The sequence below is a fragment of the Lacerta agilis genome, chromosome 17, assembly GCF_009819535.1.
Source record: "Lacerta agilis isolate rLacAgi1 chromosome 17, rLacAgi1.pri, whole genome shotgun sequence".
NCBI classification, from domain to species: Eukaryota; Metazoa; Chordata; class Lepidosauria; order Squamata; family Lacertidae; genus Lacerta; species Lacerta agilis.
In genome coordinates, this window is record NC_046328.1 from 12777545 (window position 1) to 12799761 (window position 22217).

Below are 22217 nucleotides of genomic sequence, written 5' to 3' on the forward strand. Positions count from 1 at the left end.
TGCTCCACCCACTTTTGCCTCTGGCCACGCCCACCGTGATGCCTCCACCTCCAGATGTTGCTCTCCTATCATTCCTGACCTCTGGCCATAGCCTGCAAGCAGGACATAAGCACAACAGCACTCTGCTCACCTGCGATTCTCAGCAGCCGGTGAGACGGCAGAGGCAACCATAGTGGCTAATAGATGCCGGTAGCTTTGTTCTTCATGAATTTGCCTAATCCTCATGATCTCTAAAGCTGGTTGTTTTTATTATATTTAAAAAACAAACAAACGCTGGAGCAGAGACGTAAGGTATCCTAAGGCCTTTTTTTTAATTCCATTTTTTAGATTAAATATATCTTGGATAGAGTTTCTCTCCTTAAAACCACACAAAAGGGGGGGAAGGGGAAATACATTCTTCATGTAGGTACGAAATACTGACCGTGGAGCAGGAACCATTTACAGTGCAAAGTACAATATTCACACAGATGCAGGGCTATCACCACCTACAGACGATTATCATTACAATTTCTACAGCATTCACCAGAGCAACTTAATGCTTCTTCGCCGCACTGAGCAGCAACTCTAGAGCATTTGACTGCTGCCGGATCCTACAGAGTGGGCGTTTTAATGGAACTTGCTTCCAAAAGCCAAAACAAAACCCCCTGGCAATCGCCACACTCCTCAGGTTTATCGTTTCCTTGCTGTGTTTTACACTCATTCATAGCTGCGAAGGTGTTTTTTTAAATCCGCGACTGCAGCCAGCTGCTGTGTAATCTAGGGACACGGACACCCTGGCGAAGATAAGAGGAACTATTTGAGAGGTGCTGATTGTTACAAGGGTCCTGTAAAACGAGCACACCCACATTCACATGCACACGCACGCAGAGAGGATTGACCGGAGGCAGTACGCAGTGACTTCCAAGAAATCACGTTTCTAGGCTGGAACAACGGAGACGGGGTCGTGGCACCCCAGGAGAACCCCGTCTGGGTTCAGTAAGGAATGTCGTTCTGGTAGTACTGGATCATATCGTAGGTCTTACTCCTGGAAAAAAGGTAACAGAAGGCGATTCAGAACTGGCCACCTAGGACTAATCTATACCAGTGAGTTATAGAGTGGTAACTTGGTTCTCAAACGCCTTGGTACTCAAACAACTTGGAACCCAAACACTGCAAACCTGGAAGTAAATGTTCTGGTTTGCAAACTCTTTTCAGAAGCCGAACGTGCTCCGTTTTGAGTGCCACGCTGATGTCTGTCTGGTTTTGCTATTTATTTTGCATTTTTGTGGCTCTTTTTTAGTTTTTGTGACTGTGTGGAACCCAGTCCAGCTACTGATTGATTGATTGATTGTGTGACTGCACTACATTGTTTATTGCTTTCATTTTATGGATCAATGGTCTTGTTAGATAGTAAAATTCATGTTAAATTGCTGTTTTAGGGGTTGTTTTTAAAAGTCTGGAACGGCTTAATCCGTTTTGCATTGCTTTCTATGGGAAAGCGCGCCTTGGTTTTGGAACGCTTTGGTTTTGGAACGGACTTCCGGAATGGATTAAGTTTGAGAACCAAGGTACCACTGTAACGTGAAAAAGGTGTTATAAAAATGTGACACCAGAGGGTGCTGTAGAGCAGTGATCTTTCGCCAATGGAAAATAGCGTGGAGATCCAGCTCTAGACGGTGTGGAGCCAGTTTGGGTGGCAAATGACCACACCTGGCAGTACATATAAAGCTTCTTTTAGGGTTTCAGAGCCGGGCACACTGAAACTTCCACTGTTTTCACTGCTAAGGGTCCGTTACAGAAGAAGCAATGCCAGGGTGGTAATACCGCTTGCCTGGACGGAGCCTACTGTGCCAAAGGTACAATTCTCATTCATCGTTCCCCCTGGTTTTGCCTCTGGCTCCAGCCCACGACTGGGATGCGGCCCCTGGAAGGCTGCCCCGAAGGAAATGTGGCCCTTGGGCTGAGACAGGTTCCTTCGCTAGAGAACAACCAGGAAATAAGCCAGCAGATGCGTAAAGGCCTACCTGTTGCTGAGGAAGCAGCTCTGGATTATCTTGATGATGAAGTTGGCCGCTTCTCGCTCTGTCATGTTGGGGCTGAACCTGTTCCTGTTCGAGGAGGAAGCAGAGGAGATCTCAAGAGTTTGGGACCTTGCAGTTTGGAGAAAAGGCTCGTGAGAGGCGACATAGTCATGCATGGGCATGGAGGAAGAAAATTATTTCTCCCTCTCGCACGGCGCCAGAACTTGTGGACATCCAATGAAGCTTAATGATGGAAGATTCAGGAGAGATTGGGGGGGGGACTTCTTCAAGCAGCACAAACTATGGAACTCGCTCCCCTAGGAGGAAGTGGTGGCCACCAGCTTGAATGTGTTCTTACGAGGACAAAAATGTCTCATCTCTTAGTAACAGCCTCTGATTCTGACAACGAAGTGAGACACAGGCTGCTCTGTGGAAGTCTGGCGGATGACCGGCAGCTGGATCTAAATCCCATTTATTCTAAAGTCCCGTGTTGTTTCACTTCCAGATATGGGAACAATCCGATGCCTACGCTCTTGAATGCCGTGCCACGCTTCGGTCATTCAGTTACTGGTAATTCACTGCACTTCAGGGATTCAAGTAATCCCATAATGTGGATTCGATACTGACAATGTATATAGTTGTTTTAAACGTTTTGTTTTATGCTTCTTTCTTTAATGCAAGGTTTTTGTGAAAATTAATAAAAGTATTATACAATATCACTGCACTTTATGGAACCAGGGCTGCTTTTTTAAAAGGAAAATTTAGAACTGCTCAGAGGGGTGCGATTCTAATCTGCACGCCAGGTGTGTGCTGCTCTTTCACACCTGTGCCCTTTCCTCACGGATGCTTCCTTGCTCAGAGGAAGAAGAAGAAGAGTTTGGATTTGATATCCCGCTTTTCACTACCCGAAGGAGTCTCAAAGCGGCTCACATTCTCCTTTCCCTTCCTCCCCCACAACAAACACTCTGTGAGGTGAGTGGGGCTGAGAGACTTCAGAGAAGTGTGACTAGCCCAAGGTCACCCAGCAGCTGCATGTGGAGGAGCAGAGACGCGAACCCGGTTCCCCAGATTACGAGTCTACTGCTCTTAACCACTACACCACACTGGCTCTCTCACCACAGGACATTTGGAAGCCTGCGTTAAGCGTGGGAGGAAATCCTCAGAGCTGCGAACTTGACAGTATTCTGAGGAGTGCCTTAGGCAGAGGAAGGAGACACAAGAATGCTTGTTCAAGGCCTGGGATTCTCGTTCCAGCTCCATCAGGCCAACTGGATGCTTCTGTCACCCAGGAGCAGCCATTCCATCAGGCTGCCACAGGGAGAGAAATGGGGCTCACCCCATTAGCTTTGCTGAAATACCAGCTCCGTAAGATACCTCCAGCCCTGAAGTGTTTCTGTGCCAGTTGGTCATTTTAAAAGCTACTACTTAAGAATGGTTCCCGGCTTCGCTTCCCCCCCACTTCCCTCCCTGTCCCCTTCCCCTTGTGCACCGTGTCTTTTAGACGGAAAGCATGTGGGCAGAGACTTGTTTTAACTGGCTGCATGCAAGCCACTCTGGGGGCTTGTTTGGCTGAAGAGTGGGGCACAAACGCTTCAAATAAATAAATCTAGGGGAGCCCGGACCACACAATTTCCTTTTCACATTGTTATCAGTCACTTTGTGCCTTAACGAACAAAATGCAACTTTTGCACAAGCCTTATTTTTCGAATTGCCCAAATGTTGTTTTTTGAACAGCAATCTGCCCCCAGACCCGCCCCATAGCTGCCCACTCTGATTCTGGCTGTGCCCATTAAGAAAAAGCTACGCGTGGAACTCAAGGCAGACTCCAATTCAGGCACAAACTGGGCCCAGGCCTGCTTAACTTTAAGCAAGGCTGCTGCGTCACGTGCTTCCAGAGGGCAGCCCCGCGATTAGGAAAGAGGCACGACTTACTTTAACAGTTTGATTGTCTGCCCTCGGAAACAGGGGAGTCCTGTGTCCAGCATCAACGTCACCAGAGAGACCACGGCATCCATGTAAGGCCTGCGCAAGGGGCGGGGGGAAGACATGGACATGGACAGAGAGAGGAGAGGGAATTATTAGAGCCTCTCCTGTATCTGAAGAAAGAAAATAAAACCAGAGGGACTCAGTCTGGGGGTGGACCACACCTTATTACTGTAATGAAATCTACACAGTGTAATCATCTCCCGTTTGCCGATGAGGCTGGGTTGCCACCTGCAATCTATCAGCCATAACGAAATCACTGTGACAAAGGCTGCCCCCGTTCCTCTAGGATTGGCAGCTGTGGTGCCGACCTCCCCCCCCCCCCAAAGCAGTTGCAGGAATGGGCCTCGGGAAAGATGAGCTGGCCTTCGGCGTACGGGCTCGAGATGGACTCCAGGGTGGAAGCCTCCTCACCTGACTGCCAGGTACCCCCTGACGCACATCTCCATGAACCACTTGAAAGGCGTGGCCTCCATCTTCCCTCCCATTATCATAACCATCTCGTCGGTCAGCTTGATGTCTGGCTCCCAACCCAGGTTTCCGCCGGGAGAACTCTCAAACATGAAACCAAAGTCTGTGCCAGGGGAGGGGGGAGGGGAAGCAAACAAAACAAAACAAAACACAAGGATCAAACAGGCCCATTCTGCTCCCTCGTTCAAAAGTACTAAATGCCCCTGGGTCCAAACGGCAGTGCAGCCGCTGGAGGCTGTCTAGGACTGGAAATGGAACGTCAGGGAAGCAAAGGAGCCCTTTGCCCTCTCCGCGCAAGATACTTTCCCCACTCAAAATCTTAACCTCGCCAAGTGCTGCTCCTCTCTCTAAAATTTCGGTGTGTGTGTGTGTGTTTACAATACACACCCTGAGCCTCATCAGGGCGCATGATTTCCAGTGGGAAAGTAGCTGTCAGGGAAAGGGTTAAACATCACCTGCACTCATCAGTTTTGTGTTGAATATAGGCACTCTAAGTCTCTGCTAGGAGAGAACTCTTTGCCTCTGAAAGTGTGGCCCAAGCATCCTTAGACAAGGGCCAATGAAATTTTATATCCCTTATTGGATGCCAAAGTGCATTCATAAACAGATGAGCACCTCTTCTACCAATTGGATTTATCTATTTATTACATTTATATCCCTTCCTTGAAGGAGCGCTGGGCAGCATACAGATTCCTCCCCTGCCTTTCAATCCTCACAACACCCCTGTGAAGGGTCGAGAGATGAGATATGGCAACCAACTCAAGGCCCCCTTCTGAGTTTCGCAGATGAGAGACAATTTGAACCCAGGTCTCCTCAGCCCTAGAGTCTAACCAATAAACCATGAGGTTTTTTGATATTCCAACTATAATGGGTAGAAACATTGTGGGAATTTACAACAATGGCTAAACTAAATAATGATATTAGATTTAAACAATGAAAACTAAGACACGGTAGCTTACCTAAGGTTGGTAACAGAAGGAAGCTAACAGTTTATAATGTTTTGAAACACACTGCACAGAATATACATAACTGGTTCGGTGTTTAATTTCAGTGTATTTCAACGTTCCTTACTGCTGTTTCTCTAACTGGACATGCCAATTTTCTCTTTGCGTAAGAACGTATTTACATGCATTCATATTGTCCAGAACAGAATAAAATTCTCAATGTCAAAAAAACAACCGAACAAAACCAAGGAGTGAACTAACCAATATGAATGATGTGCCCGTGTTTGTCCAGCATGATGTTGCCATTGTGCCTGTCTTTAATCTGCAACAGGAACAACAGGAGGCTGTAGGCAGCCATGCTGCGGATGAAGTTGTAACGAGCCTGGAAGGATGAGTCAAATGTCGGGAGTGTTAGATAAATCAAAGAAAAAGAAATGTAAGTTTCAGATCATCACTGAGAAACTGCAGAGATAATAGGAAGAGTGCAGTAGAAGCCAGCATCTCCGAAACCAATAATTTTGTCAGAGTCTTGCAGCAAAGCATTTTACATGGATGATTACAGGTGAAACTCAAAAAATTAGAATATCGTGGAACGGTTCATTTCTTTCTGTAATTCAACTTAAAAGGTGAAACTAATATATGAGATAGACTCAAGACATGCAAAGCGAGATATGTCAAGCCTTTATTTGTTATAACTGTGATGATTATGGCGTGCGGCTGATGAGAATCCCAAATTAACAATTTCAACTTTGGGGTTTTCATCAGCTGTGTGCCATAATCATCACAATTATAACAAGCAAAGGCTTGACATATCTCGCTTTGCATGTCATGAGTCTATCTCATATATTAAACTCCAGTAGCTAATGAAAACAATTGCTTCCATAAATGGTCTTTTCCACGATATTCTAATTTTTCGAGTTTCACCTGTAAGTTGACTTTTGCAGAACTTGCGGGGGGGGGGTTGCCTTTAATTTTCAACCTCTAAAAAATGGCACGTGTAGCCCTTGGGATGCTGCTGAACTGCATCTCTGGCCATTAATATTATTATTATATTGGGTGGTTGATTGGTTTTACTTATAAGCCGCTTTCCCAAAGCAGCTTATGGCAAACATCCAAAACATAAAAACAGAATATTGGAAATGCAAACACACCAAATACAGAACATGCCAGTAAATTCAAAGTGACAAAAACCAACAATTTAGCAAACATGGAATAAATTCATTATTACAAGAGAAAACCCCTCACCAAATCTAGGCTTAAGTACATAATAATAATAATAATAATAATAATAATAATAATAATAATAATAATAATAATTTTATTTATATATATATACACACACACACACACACACACACACACACACATACCCACATACCCCGTCCATCTGGCTGGGTTTTCCCAGCCACTCTGGGCGGCTTTCAACCAAATATTAAAATACAATACAGCATCAAACATTAAAAACTTCCCTAAACAGGGCCACCTTCCGTTGTCTTTTAAAAAGTAAAATAGTTGCTTATTGCCTTGACCTCTGCTGGGAGGGCTTTCCACAGGGCAGGCACCACCACCGAGAAGCAAAAACGAGAATTAAATAAAGTTTCTGGTACTGGTCTTGCTGTACTCCAAAGAGCCTGGCTTAAATATAGTTCAGAGAGGAAGGGCAGATTACCTACAGCCGGCTCCCATATCCTGACTCTAGAGGAGGCTGACAGCAGCAAAATGCAAATGTCAGGGAGAGCAAATCTCTTCCTAAACCTCCTGAGAGTACGGACTGCTGGTGCAGGTCTGATTGCAGGCTGGGGGCGGATGGGTGGGAGGAAGGTGGAGGGGTGTTATTGAATCACTACCACAACCAAGTCTGGCTCAGCATCTGGTAGAATACCTTTTGGAAAGCCAGGGTTGATTCATCTCCATACTGCCTTGTAAAGTAGTCATACATCCCAAAGTCTGTCTGCCTGCCCAGCTGGTCACGGGACGTACAATCAGGAATGCATTCGATGACGCCACACTAGGAGAAGAAAGCAGGGAGATTAATGACCACAACTCATGGACCTTCCCATGCAGCAAGGCTCCTTTTTAAAAAAGGACGTCGCTAGTATGTGCTAAGTGCCGCACATCATATAGAAATGCAATACAATAAAAGGCCAGGAACACATTTCAGAATAGGCAGGCAGAACCCTTGGCCCTCCAGCTGACGCCGAACTACAACTCCCATCATCCATGCTTGCTGGGACTGATGGGAGTTATAGTTGTGCAGCGCCATATAGAGGACGGCTTGGAGGCTGCAAGAGGAAAAGGAGGTTTGGAACGTTAAGTCTTGTCACTCACATTGTTAGAGATATATGGGATTTTGAAAAGGAGTGGTGAGTTGCCCCTTCCCAGAGGCACTAAATCCCGTCTTTCCGTCTGAAGGGTCAGTAAGCAAATACTCACCCCTGGGGCTGTGGCCACCACTCTGTACGGAAACACATACAGGTCAAGACCCACCAGCTGAAATATGTTCTTGAAGAGGTCAATGATTTGCAACGCCAGCATGTCCTGTTTAGCAATGCATGGAAGACACGGTCGGAAGAAAATAAATCAGATTCGGCAGAGGCAAACAGAGGCAAGCAACTGGATTTCAAACCGATTTGGCCGAAGGAGGCAGGGAATTGTGTAAGCCCAATGGCTGGAGCACGTCCACTTAATCTCAACAGGGTGCTTCAAAGCATAGCCTTAGAGCTGGAACATGCCTTACTTATGCCACGAGAGAGGATGGCACCCTGGGCTTTTTCTCCATCTTTCTTTGCTGCAAGCTTTAAGTTGGCTCACTTGCAGAAGGCATAGGAAGCTGTCTGATACACAGTAAAACAACTGGTCCATCTAGCTCAGCAGTGCCTATATCAGGGCAGCCCAACTTTTCATAACAAGTGGGCCACATGAGCACTTCGACATGGAACCCGCGGGCTATGCATTGTCTTGTTACACTGGGGGGGGGGGGGACGAGGTCAAAATTTGACACACCCACCCACACCCAGGCCTTGTGCCGCTTTCCCATAGCCACCTAAGCGAGGCACCAAGATTTGGGAAAGCAGGCATGAGGCTCTGGCAGGATCCTAGAGCCCACCCACCTCCTTCCCAAAGCTGAGAGCTTTGGGAAGGAGGTGGGACCTTCCAGACCCAAGTCCCAGCACCTCCTTGCCCAGCTTTGGGAGGGAAGCACAAGGGCTCCAGGTGTCAAATGTTGCCAACAGTTGCCGAAAAGGGCATTGAGGGCCGCATGTGGCCCTCAGGCCTTGCATTGGGACCACCCTGATCTATATTGGCTGGCTGCCATTTGGGGGAGGGGGCTTTCAGACAGGGGGCGTTCCCAGCTCTACCACGGCAGCCCTCGTGCTTCCTTCCTGTATGTGTCACCTGATTCCTTCATGTGTCGCCTGATCTCCATGTCATTGCACAGTGAGCCACCTTGAAAACTCTTTTTGAAAAAGATACGGAGAAAAATCTTACTGATAAAAATGAATAAATGGCTCAGATATCACTGCTTGCAATAAATTCTGAAGTTGTTATCCAACTGAGTAAGAGTTACTCAGAGTAACAGCCTATGTATGCAGTGGGGCAGCAGGCCTGTTTTCCCCCCGCTCTCGGGAGAAAGCAAAAAAAATATATATTAAAAAAATGTGCGCTTATTACTGCCACAGTTCAACTGGTCGTTGCTGAGACAGGGCTTGCAGCCTCCTTACCTGTCTGCAGTCATCGCCCACTTTGAAGATGGCTGCCTGCCAGCAAATCTTCTTGCTCTCTACCCCATCTTCTCCACTTTCGTCTATGGAGTCCGAACGACAGCGCAGACCTAGAAAGAGTGTGAAATCCGAGTAAAACCAAATGCAGTTTCACTGGGGAGAAGAAATGCTGGCACTCCATGCAAGCTTGCCGAGAGCAGGAGATGGCTAAATAACTGAAACGCTTCCCCTTTAGCAGTAATACTAAAGAGATCCTCCTGAAAGGAACCCGGCCTCCAAGAATAATTGCCAGAACTGTAGCTTTAATCGTCGAATCTTAAGAGTTGGAAGGTACCCCTGGGGTCATCTAGTCCAAACCCCAGCTATGCAGGAATCTCAGCTTAAAGCATCCATGACAGATAGCCTCCAAACCTCTGTTTAAAAAACTCCAAGGAAGGAGAGTCCACCGCCTCTCGGGGGAGTCTGTTCCACTGCTGAACAGCTCTTAGTCAGAAAGTTTTTTTCATGTGTTTAGTCAGAATCTCATTTCCTGCAACTTGGAAGCCACTGGTTCAAGTCCTACCCTCCAGAGCAGAAGAATCAAGCATGCTCCCTCCTCCATGTGACAGACCTTAAAATATTTGAAGATGGCTATCATATCACCTCAGTCTCCTCTTTTCCAGGCTAAACATACGTAGCCTCCCCTGTCTTTCACCCAACCAGCCACAAAGGGCATCAGCCACTACTGAAACAGAGGAGAGGCAACTACAGAGCTATGCCATGTTCTACAGGAGGTAAAAGCAATCCCAGCAAGCTACCTTGGGGATCTTTCTGGATCGAAAGGTCGGACAGGAACCAAATGAGTAGAATAAAGAAATAGAAAGTTTCACACAACAGAAATGGGGAGGCTGGAGTAAACAGGGGAAGGATATGCAATTATTTCCTCTGCATCTAGTTAGGACTAGACACACAGTAAGGTTGTAGGGTCTAGGGGACTGTGTCAAAGGCTTGATGGAAAAGCTTGGTCTTACTAACTATAACAGGGGTCCCCAAACTAAGGCCCAGGGGCCGGATGCGGCCCAATCGCCTTCTAAATCCAGCCCACGGATGGTCCAGGAATCAGCGTGTTTTTACATGAGTAGAATGTGTCCTTTTATTTAAAACACATCTCTGGGTTATTTGTGGGGCATAGGAATTCGTTTATATATTTTTTCAAAATATAGTCCGGCCCCCCCACAAGGTCTGAGGGTCAGTGGACAGGCCCCCTGCTGAAAAAATTTGCTGACCCCTGGACTATAACAACCACTACCTTATAACTCACAAGCACTCAAAAACAATAATCTCATATGAAAAGCACATGGAATACATCCACGTAAATAATATTCCTCTTCAAGGGGAAGCCAAGGATTGTTATGTTTCAGCTAAAATACAGGAAGCGGGGGGAAATCACTGCAGGAAACTCTAATGCAAATGGGGACAAACATCATATATACTGGGAAGCTACTGTACTGACCTTCTTTTTCAAGTTCGCTGACTCCGCACCGCTTCACCTTAAACTTGGCCAAGTAAGGTGCTTTGGCAGCACTGGAAGGACATTAAGAGTAGGAAAAGTGAATAATAATACAGAAAGGAAATGGGCCAGATGTGGCTGGACTACAGCCCCTTGGCCATGTTGGCTGCAAGGGGTGATGGGAGCTGTAGTCCACAGACACCCCCCCCCCCCGGTTTAGAAGAGGAAGAGAATCCAAGTCTTTATTACTGGAGGCAAACTGAGCTGAGGAAGAAAACAAGGCCACCATACCTTTGCATAGGAGTTCCTGACTTGTAGTCGATGTCCAAGACAATCGCTTCAGGGTTGCTGGGCAGATAACAACCTGTCCAAGAGAAAGAGTATTCCTCAGTAAAGCAACTTGACGCTGCCATGTTGGTGCGATAATGAACTCAATGAGGCATTCCTCTCATCGCTTTGCACATTGGTCCGGGAATTAGTGTCTGAATCAATGTGGCTATCACATTCAGATCATAGCCTGCAGCCTTTGGAAGAAACCCAAGCTCTTCCGCAGAAGGAAATTTAATTCCCATGGACACACACACACGGCAATTTGTTTGCCAGTGGTATAATTACTTGGAAAAATGGTTAGCTACTCTTTCTCACTAACAGCTAGCAAGCATTGAGAAATGCTGCTTGGTTGACTGACATGTGGGATAAAGATGGAGTAATGTGAGAGGGGTGTGTTTGCGTATTTCAGCTACTGTTTATTTATTTCGTCTGAAAAAGCTCCATGGGCAGCTCATACAAGATCAATAAAAACAAAATGGTTCCTGTGCATCGATGCCAAAAGAAAAGAAAAGAAATTTTATAATAATTGTTCATCTCCTTACCGGGTTGCACTTTCACCTCGGACAAAGCACTCAAACAAGCCTTTTTCCTTTCCTCACCTTTAGGGTAAGGCCTATGGAGGGGGGAGGAAGAGAAGAAAAAGAAGAAGAAGATTGTGTTTGAACCTGAATGAGGAAATCTGCCGCACAAGCACTGGGAGGGTCTGACAGCAGAAAAGGTGAGGTTGGAACCGGCCGATCCTGTGAGTGTGTTTTGTCTGCTGTATCCAAGCTCAGGGGTATTAAAAGCTTACAGCTTGGCTCCAGGAGACAGCACAAGGACTTTCGTCTTGAGGCTATTGGCCACTGGCTGGAAGCCACTCTTCAAGCTTTCTCTAGGGAGGATGAGCAGATGCTTATTGAGGTGGTATTACTCTAAGAGAGGAATAGCTGGATACCAACAAGACAGGAAAATCTAAAAGATCCAGGAATTCAGACAACAATGAGGGTGATGGTGCAGTTTTACCACACACCAAACAGACTTAAACTGGACCAATAATTTTTTTGTCACCTGAAGATAAGTTTGGGTCTACAGAAAGAGTTTTACTTTTGCAAAACATGTCATTGCCCAGATTCAGGTAGGTAGCCGTGTTTGTCTGACACAGTCGAAATAAATTAAAAAATTGTCCAGTAGCACTTTAAAGGTAAAGGTAAAGGGACCCCTGACCATAAGGTCCAGTCATGTCCGACTCTGGGGTTGTGGCACTTATCTCGCTCTAGAGGCCAAGGAAGCCGGCGTTTGTCCACAGACAGCTTCCGGGTCATGTGGCCAGCATGACAAAGCCGCTTCTGGCAAAACCAGAGCAGCGCACGGAAACGCCGTTTACCTTCCCACTGGAGCGGTCCCTATTTATTTACTTGCACTTTGATGTGCTTTCAAACTGCTAGGTGGGCAAGGAGCTGGGACCGAGCAACGGGAGCTCACCCCATGGCAGGGATTTGAACTGCCGACCTTCTGATCAGCAAGCCCTAGACTCTGTGGTTTAACCCACAGCGCCACTTTAGAGACCAACTAAGTTTGTTCCAGGTATAAGCTTTCGTGTGCATGCACACTTCTTCAGATACCTGAATAAGTTATTGTTATCTGAAGAAGTGTGCATGCACACGAAAGCTTATACCCGGAACAAACTTAGTTGGTCTCTAAGGTGCTACTGGACAATTTTTATTTTTTATTTTTTTATGTCATTGGCCAATGAGCGCAGATCCTTGATAAAAGAGTCTGGGGTTTCCACCCAGAGCCAGAAGTAAACAGCAGGTATTTTTGTGCTTCAAAAGAGTCAGCTCTCAAGGTTCAGTAGACTTTCTGCCATGCAATCAAGTTAAAAGGTTATTCTTGGCCAAGTCACCGTTTGGGGAATTAAGATAAAAGAGCTTTTGGTCAAACAGCTAAACCACAAAAACATCATGCAAAGAGAATCAATAGCCCAAGTTTAAACATACTGGGCAGGCAAATCTTAAATGCAAATATAGATACATTTATTTACTATACAGATTACAGACCTGACAATGCAATCTGTATAACTAGCTCATAGCTGTCTGTATTTCGATTATGCCAATTTCCGTTTTTCACACATTACTACAAATGCAAAGTCTTCAGCAGAATAAATTTTATAACACAGCATGACAGTGATCATAGAATCATAGAGTTGGAAGGGACCCCAAGGGTCATCAAGCCCAACCCCCAGTAATGCAGGAAAAAAGCAGGAATATCAACACACAGCCCCCCCATCCAATTTGAAGCAAAACCGGACCCTGCATAGCTCTGCAAATATGCTAGCAGTTTTATTGCTGTGATGATGATTATTATTGATGAGACTTGTTAGTCGCTTGTGACACAGAGGTCTTAAAAGCGACTTGCAATGTACTTAGAAACATAAACCTAAATACGTTATAATATTCACACATTCAAACAAAAACACATTATATAGCTGTAAGCAGGTTTTTACCAGTTAAATATTAAGCAGAGAGGAAAAATCATTTTAATTTATTTATTTGTATAAGTTTATATACCTCTCGCTCATAAGATACCAACCGGGGGGGGGGGGGACAGCAACATATAAAAAAATAATTTTTTATCCAAAATCAGGGGCGCCAACTCATGGGGGCCAAGCTGTTTGCCGCCCCCATATCTTTTGGGGAGACTGCCCCCCCAAAGGTTGAGGGGGTGGAGGAGATCCAGGCCTCAGGCGGAGCAATCATGACCTCTAACTGTCAGCGCAATCTTCTGAGCGTCTATTACTTACTTGATGATGGCTGAAACATTGGTGATTTTATTGAAGAAATCAAATTCACGTTGATAAAACTCCTTTGCTGGCCCAGATAATGAGCCCGTTATTTCCACAACCAGCTGCTCCAGCAGTTCCCCGATGTCAGCTGCGTGAAGAGTCAAGCAAAGGAACATTGGGAATGAGCCGGGCGAAAGTTCAGAACACCAAAATCCTACTTAATTGGGCGGGGTGGGCCCTTGGGTAGAAATGCATGTCCTCGCCAGTGTGGTGTAGAGAGCCAGTGTGGTGCAGTGGTTAAGAGCGGTAGACTCATAATCTGGGGAACCGGGTTCGTGTCTCCGCTCCTCCACATGCAGCTGCTGGGTGACCTTGGGCTAGTCATACTTCTCTGAAGTCTCTCAGCCTCACTCACCTCACAGAGTGTTTGTTGTGGGGGAAGGAGGGAAAGGAGAATGTTAGCCGCTTTGAGACTCCTTCAGGTAGTGATAAAGAGGGATATCAAATCCAAACTCTTCTTCTTCTTCTCCTCGCTGAAAACTGCTTGATTGGATCATAGCCACAAATGCCCTCAGCCAGACTGGATGAACCCATAAGCTCATCAGCAAGAGGTTTTTGTTTTGTTTTTTGAAAAATTGACATTTGGGTAATGGAAACTTTGGTGGAGGGCCTAAAATGGTGGCAGCACAAACTTCATAACCCAAGGAATTTGGAAAGCAGAGATAAGAAGGAAGCTGTGGCTCTTTGTATATGATTGGACTCCAGCTCCCATCAGCTTGGCTGATGATGGAATGATGGGAGTTGTAGTCCCATCATCATGTGGAGGTCAAAGGGCCCCCATCCCTGATGTCGGGAAACAGCCCAAGGTATAAAGCACTTACGGTCTTTCTGATGCCCCTCTTCGTCCAAGAAGATGTTGGTTTTCATATTCCAAATGAACTGGTGAGCCAGCAGCTGGGATTTAGCGGCTGCCCACAGGATGTACTCCCTCACGTAGCCCATCTGAGAAAATGCAAAGAGTCCCATTACCCAGATGATTTCCCCCAAGAGGTAGCATTTTGGGACTGAAATGTGAACGGGGACTAATGGACCACTGTGGTGCATCTGCAGAAGCCCAACCAGGTGCTTCACCTTCCCCAGCTGCAACAAAACATATTTCTCCCATATCGGTCTTTGCAGCCACAAGCTTCCAACTGTTTGACTTCGCCCCCAAAGGCACACTCCTCCACCGTCTCCCGAGACAGACAGATGCCGACAGTAACAGTCCACCCACTCACACATGAATCCATCCGCCTGTTAAGATCCTATTCTGGCCTCCCGCAACTCAGATCCTTCCAGATGCTGTTGGGTCTATGATTCTATGAGTACGCTTACTGTGTTTTAATGAGGATTGCTTTGTTGCACATTTCAAATTATGGCTATTTTTATTCTAATGATTGTGCAATTGAGTTGTATACTTGTAAACCACTTAGAAGTCTGTTTCGACATTAAGCAGGATACGCATTAAACAACTCCTTCCGCATCTCTGGAACTCTCTTCCAGAAGGGGCCCCTGTGGTCCTATCCATGTCAATTTTTAAACAGGCCTTAGATATATTTGTTTCATTCTGACTTCTACTGAGATGTTGCATGCTGGGTTTTGAGACTGCTGCCGTTTTTAAATCCGGAATCGGATTGTTTTTCTGTACTTTTATATTGCTTTAAACCAGGGTTTGCAAGCTGCCTTGGGAGGGGGTTTTTGTCCTGAAAGGTGGCCTGCACATTCCTTGAAACAAATAAAAAGATTCCTGGCTTGTTCAGTACTTGGGCAGCCTTACCTTGTCATATCGAAGTGCCTGCACAATCTGTGGAATGTAAAATAAAATGGCATCCTTGCAGGTGTGAGCAGCGAAAGAAGAGAAAAAAGGAAGAAAGAGAAAAGCAGTTAGGATTTGCTTCTTCTCAAGTTAGGGAAGGAAAATAAATTTCTCTTGAAAGAGCAAACACATTTAACCAGGGGCGGGGGGAGCCAATCTGCCGCCCGGGGCGGCAAACTTGAAAGGCACCCCTCCGCGCGCGCTGTGACGTCATGACGCATGCGCAGCCTCCTGGGTGGACTGCGCATGTGTGGACATGCGCAGTCCACCCAAGATGGCGGGCGCGATCAGCCGGCACTGCTTCTGACCGGCACCGGGCCGCGCCGCGTTTTAAGGCTGCAGCGGGCGAACAGCAGCGCTGCTGTTCACCCGCTGCAGCCTCAAAACGCGGCATGGCGCAGCGCCAGTCGAAAGGGGTGCCGGCCGATCGCGCCTGCCATCTTGGGTGGACTGCGCATGTCCACCCAAGATGGCAGGCGCGATCGACCGGCACCCCTTCCGTCAGGTGCGGCAACCTTTAAGGCTGCAGCGTGTGAACAGCAGCACAGATGCTGTGCTGCTGTTCACGCGTTGCAGCCTTTTAAAAGTTGCCACGCTCGATCGCGGGGGTGGGGCCTGCCCCCAGAGTGTCACCCTCCCCAGGGCGGTAGTCGGGGCAGACCGCCCCCCCCCCATTGCTCCGCCCCTGCATTTAACCTAATCCTGGCTTCAGGAACAGATTGCTCCCTTACTGTCATGACAGTGCTTGGAATATTACTGACAACTACCCGTTGGCCCCCCCACCTTGAAGAAATGCTCCCTTTAAAACAAATATAGAGATGTGGTACTAATTTTCCTCAACCTGATGCTGTCAAGTGCCGCCATGTAACATTTCAAACGAAAATATTGTTCCGGTTTGCGCTAACATGATCAGGGCAGTCCCCTAGCACACAGAGACAACAAACCAAAACCCCTAATTTTGGCACAAATGAGTTCTAAGAGCGTCCTGTAAAAAAAAGACCGGGCTTCTTACCGGAGGGAAAGAACGAAGGACTTTAACTCCATACTGAGCTGTCAAAGGATGAGGAGGATACATGCTGGAAAAATAAGAAAGGCCCGTTGGAGGGTCTGTCGGCGTCCAGCAAAGGATGTGGCTCAGCTCAGGAGCGTCTGCATCTATCGTGTGCCACGTGACGAGGTACTGAAAGCAGAAAGGGGGCAGGGAGAGAATAATGATGCAAAAAGCCAAGACGGGAGTGAGTCGCTCAAGTGGCCAAAATGGGAAAAGGCCCACTGGAAAGAAGCAAGATTGCTGTACCTTTCTGCTAATCGTTTAAGCACCATTTGTTCGCTTGTTTGTTAAATTTATATACTGTACTGCCCTTCATCTGAGGAACACAGGGGCGGTTAACAGTATACAGTGGTACCTCGGGTTACAAACGCTTTGGGTTACAAATTCCGCTAACCCGGAAGTAGTACCTCGGGTTGCGAACTTTGCCCCAGGATGAGAATGGAAATTGCGCGCCAGCGGCACGGCGGCAGCAGGAGGCCCCATTAGCGAAAGCGTGCCTCAGGTTAAGAATGGTTTCAGGTTAAGAACGGACCTCCGGAACAAATTAAGTTCGTAACCCGAGGTAGCACTGTAAAAGCACAAAAATACATAACAAAGAAAAATGCGTAACAAAACTACCCCCCCCCCAACAGATTGTTTAATCAGTCCAAGGCCTGGGAGAACAGGAATGTTTTCACCTGGTGCCTAAAGATATGTAGCGAAGGCACCAGGCGAGCTTCCCTGGGGAGAGCATTCTACAAACAAGGAACTGCTGCAGAAAAGGCCCGTTCTCACCATCCACAAGTTTAAGCCTCATAGTTACAAAAACCAGTATGCTCCACCTTTGCGATTTTGAAAAAATGAAAGAAATTCTTGGGACCAAACAAGCTGCGAAAGGACAGCCATGCCTGTTGCTCCTGTGTCTGCCCTGCTCACATGGAAAGAGGGGCTGGAATATTATTATTATTATTATTATTATTATTATTATTATTATTATTATTTCCCCCCAATTTTATTTTGCTTTAAACAAATACAATTAGACATAAACATACATATAAACATAAACAATTCAAATTACAAAAGGAAATATTTTACAATGAATACTAAAGAATATAAAATTTCAAAAAGGAAAAAAGAACAACATAAAAATATATCCAAAGAAATATATCCCAAAAAGAAAAGGGGAAGAAGAAAAAGAGGGAGAAAATAAAAAAACAACAAACAAACAAACCAAGACGAGCTAAAGCACAAAAGGGCTTGTCTATTTTGCGCTTCCATCAAGGTCACAACAGGTCATTTATTTTATTTACGTTGCAGTAACTGCTTTCCATTAATTCCCTCATCTTGGTATCAGGGAACATTTCTCCATGCGGTATCATTCTAGGCATAACCAGATCTTTGTTGATGAACCCTTACCCCTTATTATTATTTTTTCACAAGGGACAGAATTTGCTCCGTCTCAGGGATTTTGATCACTGTGCATTCCAATAGCTGTCAATTCCCCCCCCCCTTTTTTAAGGGAAATTCCCTTATTCCGAATATGATTCCTCGCAAGAAAAGGGAAAAGTTGACAGCTATTTGCATTCCCCCAAAGGCCCCCAAAGGCTGAGGACCCCTGGCATAGCCTGAAGGGTCATGATGCAGCAAGCTTGATTAAGATAAGCAGATGCTGGCCCTGCAGTCCAAAACATCCAGAGGCATCCAGGTTAAGGGAGGCTAGATGATGCCACAGCATCCAGGAAAATGATGCCTGATCACTTTGGGCCTAAGGCTTAGAAGCAGCATCTTTCAGAGCAGCAAACGTGTTTCTCGTGGTGTTTGTAAGCAATCCCCATTAGGTTACAGGCACAGCTAGAAAAAGCACAGGCACTTGCCTTTATTGCTTCTGGCACATCGCTAACTGCTCCTGGGTCCAAGCGGACGAGACGGGTCACTTCCATTCCGATGGCTTCTGTGTTTTTAAACCTAGGAGCGACAAGCAGTTTGAACGGATTACTGGGACACAATGAACACAACGCGGTCCCTTCTCCCTACTCGTCATCAGGAGGTGGTAGAAACATCATTTGGTACTGCAGCTTTGGCCCAAAGGAGTCGGCCTTTAGAACAAAGGCTGGACTGGCCAAGTAGAGGACTAGTAGTTCTCATTGAGATGGTCAACCTAGGTTAGGTTTGAGGTATTGGTGTGCTTGGGATCGGGATAACCCAAAGATAAGTCTCATGGCCAACTGATCACATCAATCTGAAGGAGGGCATATTGCAGACAGCATATTATCAAGAGGTCCGTTTCACATGATGACAAAATCTGATGGGCCCAGATATTTCACAAGGCTCACGGCAACTTCAAAAGGTCGGAGTAGCAAGGTCACTGCCCTGAAAGCAGCAGTGGAATGAAGTCTCATCTCCTCCTTAAACAGGGACTCTCACCTGGTGGGAAGCTGGACGGCCAGGTAAGGCGAAATGCTCCATGCCAGATTCACGTTATCTTTCCACTGCTTCTCACTCAGGCTGACGTACTTTGACCTCCAGTTCGCAACGCTGTTCTCCCCGGTCTGATCCAGCTCCAGCTCCGGGGATGAGAGAGGATTGTACCACGTAATGAGGCGTTCAATCTCAGTAGCCTTCGGAGGGAAAATAAATAAATAAAGGAGAGAAAACAAAGCTCTGTCAGATCAGAGATGACACGTTGCACATATAGTATGCATGCATTGCGTCGATGGACCACAGCTCTGTGGCAGGACAGCTGCTTTGCATGCAGAAGATTCCAGCTCCAATTCATGACGTCTCCAATTCAAAGAATCGTGTTGCAAGGGGATGGGAAAGACCCCTTATAGAGAAAGCTGCTGTCAGACGGAGGAGACTAGATAAGGGATAGCCAAGGTGGTGTTCTCCATATGCTGTTGGACTACAACTCCCAACACCCCCAGCCAGCACTGGGGGAGGGATGATGGGAGTGGTGGCCCAGCAACATCTGGACTTTACCATATTGCCTACCCATGGACTAGATGGACAAACAGTCTCGCCTGGAACAGAACAGCTTCCTGCGTTTTCCTTCACTACCTTAACTCAACACTGGTGCCTAACAAAAGTGTATAAGCCAAATCCACTCTACTGAAGACGTAAAAGCAGCTTACCAGCAGTGACAACAGCAACGTTCTCCTTTTCATGTAGTACTTGTGAAGCTGGGTACCTCGATTGGTCTTCTTGGACATTCCTTAAAAAGAACACAGTGAGCTTTCTCAAGTCTCTTTTCCATATCTTCCTGCTTTGCAAGGGTTTCTGATGGCGGACCAATTCCGTACAAAACCGCTGCTTAGCAGTGACCAAAGTGGACAATGGTTTTCAGCGCTGTGCTATTTTAGCATCGTTCATGAGGCAGCGGACTATTGCAGACTCCTGCCTGAAATCCTAGAGAGCTACTGCCAATCACCGTAGACAACACTGAGCGACATGGCCCAAGGGTTTGACATGGTATAAAGCAGCTTCCTATCACATAAGTGCAGCATTGTGGAACTACTATGCATGGGGGGTGGGACACACACAGCTTTGACTATAGAATTGTAGAAGTCCTTGAAATACGCATAATATGCTGATGAAACAACTCTTTACTCTGGCCACTGACTCCTTAGATGTGTATTTTGTAGGACCCCACCTATTCTCCTGACTGCAAATTTGTTTTAACTGATTCTAATATGGCACTTTCAAAGTGTTATAACTTGCCCTGGGACTACATAGTGAAGCACAGAGAAGAAATCTTATTAATAACAATGATAATGCATTCTCTGCATTTAGAGATGCACAGACCAGGAAATGGTGGGAACTGAAACCTTACTTTTGATTCTGGCCGAGGTCAATGTTGTGCAAGTTCTTGCTACAACAACAATCCTAGATATTGGGATATATATATATATATATATATATATATATATATATATATATATATATATATAAAAATTAAAAACACAGAACACAGGCTTCTTATATAAAAGGCCTCAGGTACCATTTTCTGCATCGCAGCTAAAAACAACCTTAAACTGGCAGACCTGATGTTGGCCAAAACATGTAATACTAAGGCAATTTAGTGTAATAGCAGGACTGGAGATCCTGCTTCAATGCTCACTCAGCCATGAAAACTCACTGGGTGTCAGGGACTGGGCAGAGAAGGAATGGTGGAGACCGCCTCCCCATCCTGACTCTTCTAGGGAGGAGTAAGAGGAAGACAGTATAGATTTATAACAGGGGTTTGAGGGAGGTCACAGCTCAGAGGCAGAAGAGGGAAAAAGTTGGGAAATAATGGGAAAGGAGGAGGAGGCAGAACCGGAGTGGCAGGTGACTGACACGGTGTCTTTAGAAAGCATCCCGGACCCTCCATCTCCCAGAACCCGGTGAGCCTTAAAAGTAGGAGAGCAAAGAGCTCAAAGAGAGAGGGCACGTAGCAGCAACCATAGAAGTGACGAATGAGGAAGTGGGAGAGACGGGGGTGGAGATTCACTCGGGACAATGCCATTATCCAAGAGGCTGGGTTCTATAGCCTTTCTCTGTAAAGATTGGAATAATAAAGGACAGTAAGACAGTCTTTATACTTTCCTGGGCAACCAGCCGGGAGCCGCTTGCAGCATCCTGACACTGGTCATTGTCATTATGTCTAGACCTAACATACATCTAAGGGTTTTTGCAGAGAATCAAATGAGCGGGAATGGTTCTCCTCGTGGGGATGGGAGTATAAAACATAAATTAGGAAGGGTTTAGCAATGCTCAGGATAAAGAAGTGTCACGTGAGACAGACCTGATTTTTTGGAGATAGTTGACATGCCACTGGACAAAGGGTATGTATTTATCCATCCCTGGGTGGCTTGCTGCCGAGACCCAACAGTGATGTCCAGGTTGCTCCGTGTATCTTGATTATCTGAAAAGAAAAGGAAGCGTCCCGTCACCGAACCAGACAAGTGAAAAAGGGAAAGGAAAACTGTTTTATAGTTTCTTATCTGAGACCCACCGGGGGGAACAAGCTGGCTGGCTGTCAAATATTTCTTGTCAGAGAACATGGCAGTCCAAAACTTGATTAGGATGATGATATCCTCGCGCAGCCTCTTTTCCCCTTGGGTTGGACACTTTGGAGCAGAGCTTAAACACACAAAGCATAAATTAGAAGAGTGCAGGTACTTTGGGTAAGAGACAATGGCCTGGTTGAGATGAAATGCTAAACTATGCTTTAATGTTTACAAGAATGAACCTTGAGCTCGTGTACACACACCTGCATCCCCTCTCCTCCTTTGGTACAGAAGCAAGGAAAAGCTTTCACTTCCATTTTCAATCAACTGCAGTCTATCGTTCTGTCCAAACCTTAAGCTGCGGCTAAACTTAACTATGACCTAGGGCAGGGATGGGTAACCTGCGGCTCTCCAGAAATCACTGGACTACAAATCCCATCATCTCTGGCTGGGGATTATGGGAGTTGTAGTACAACAGCATCTAAAGGGCCACAGCTTAACCATACCTGGTTTAGGGAAACAAGCTAGGATCATAAATCATAGCTTAAAGTTGACTCTCTCTTTTTAATACTGCACTTAAAACTGAAGTAAAAGACTGATCATCCAGAGAAAAAGAGGGAGCAGATGAGCCCAAGACTCAT

At 46.1% G+C, this 22217-nt stretch overlaps 1 protein-coding gene across 1 annotated transcript in view; it reads right to left on the bottom strand.

Annotated features, from left to right (window-relative positions):
* Nucleotides 1-297: 297 nt before the first annotated feature.
* PI4KA (phosphatidylinositol 4-kinase alpha) overlaps nucleotides 298-22217 on the bottom strand; it is an 81950-nt gene continuing 60030 nt past the window's right edge. The window contains 20 exon segments of the mRNA XM_033174826.1: nucleotides 298-1024; nucleotides 2004-2087; nucleotides 3933-4022; nucleotides 4398-4557; nucleotides 5660-5780; nucleotides 7281-7406; nucleotides 7832-7936; nucleotides 9121-9230; nucleotides 10613-10683; nucleotides 10901-10973; nucleotides 11482-11552; nucleotides 13722-13851; nucleotides 14585-14705; nucleotides 15520-15573; nucleotides 16571-16738; nucleotides 18463-18553; nucleotides 19013-19206; nucleotides 19720-19799; nucleotides 21372-21491; nucleotides 21582-21709. Coding sequence (XP_033030717.1) covers nucleotides 973-1024; nucleotides 2004-2087; nucleotides 3933-4022; nucleotides 4398-4557; nucleotides 5660-5780; nucleotides 7281-7406; nucleotides 7832-7936; nucleotides 9121-9230; nucleotides 10613-10683; nucleotides 10901-10973; nucleotides 11482-11552; nucleotides 13722-13851; nucleotides 14585-14705; nucleotides 15520-15573; nucleotides 16571-16738; nucleotides 18463-18553; nucleotides 19013-19206; nucleotides 19720-19799; nucleotides 21372-21491; nucleotides 21582-21709 — 2149 coding nt within the window. The 3' untranslated portion in view covers nucleotides 298-972.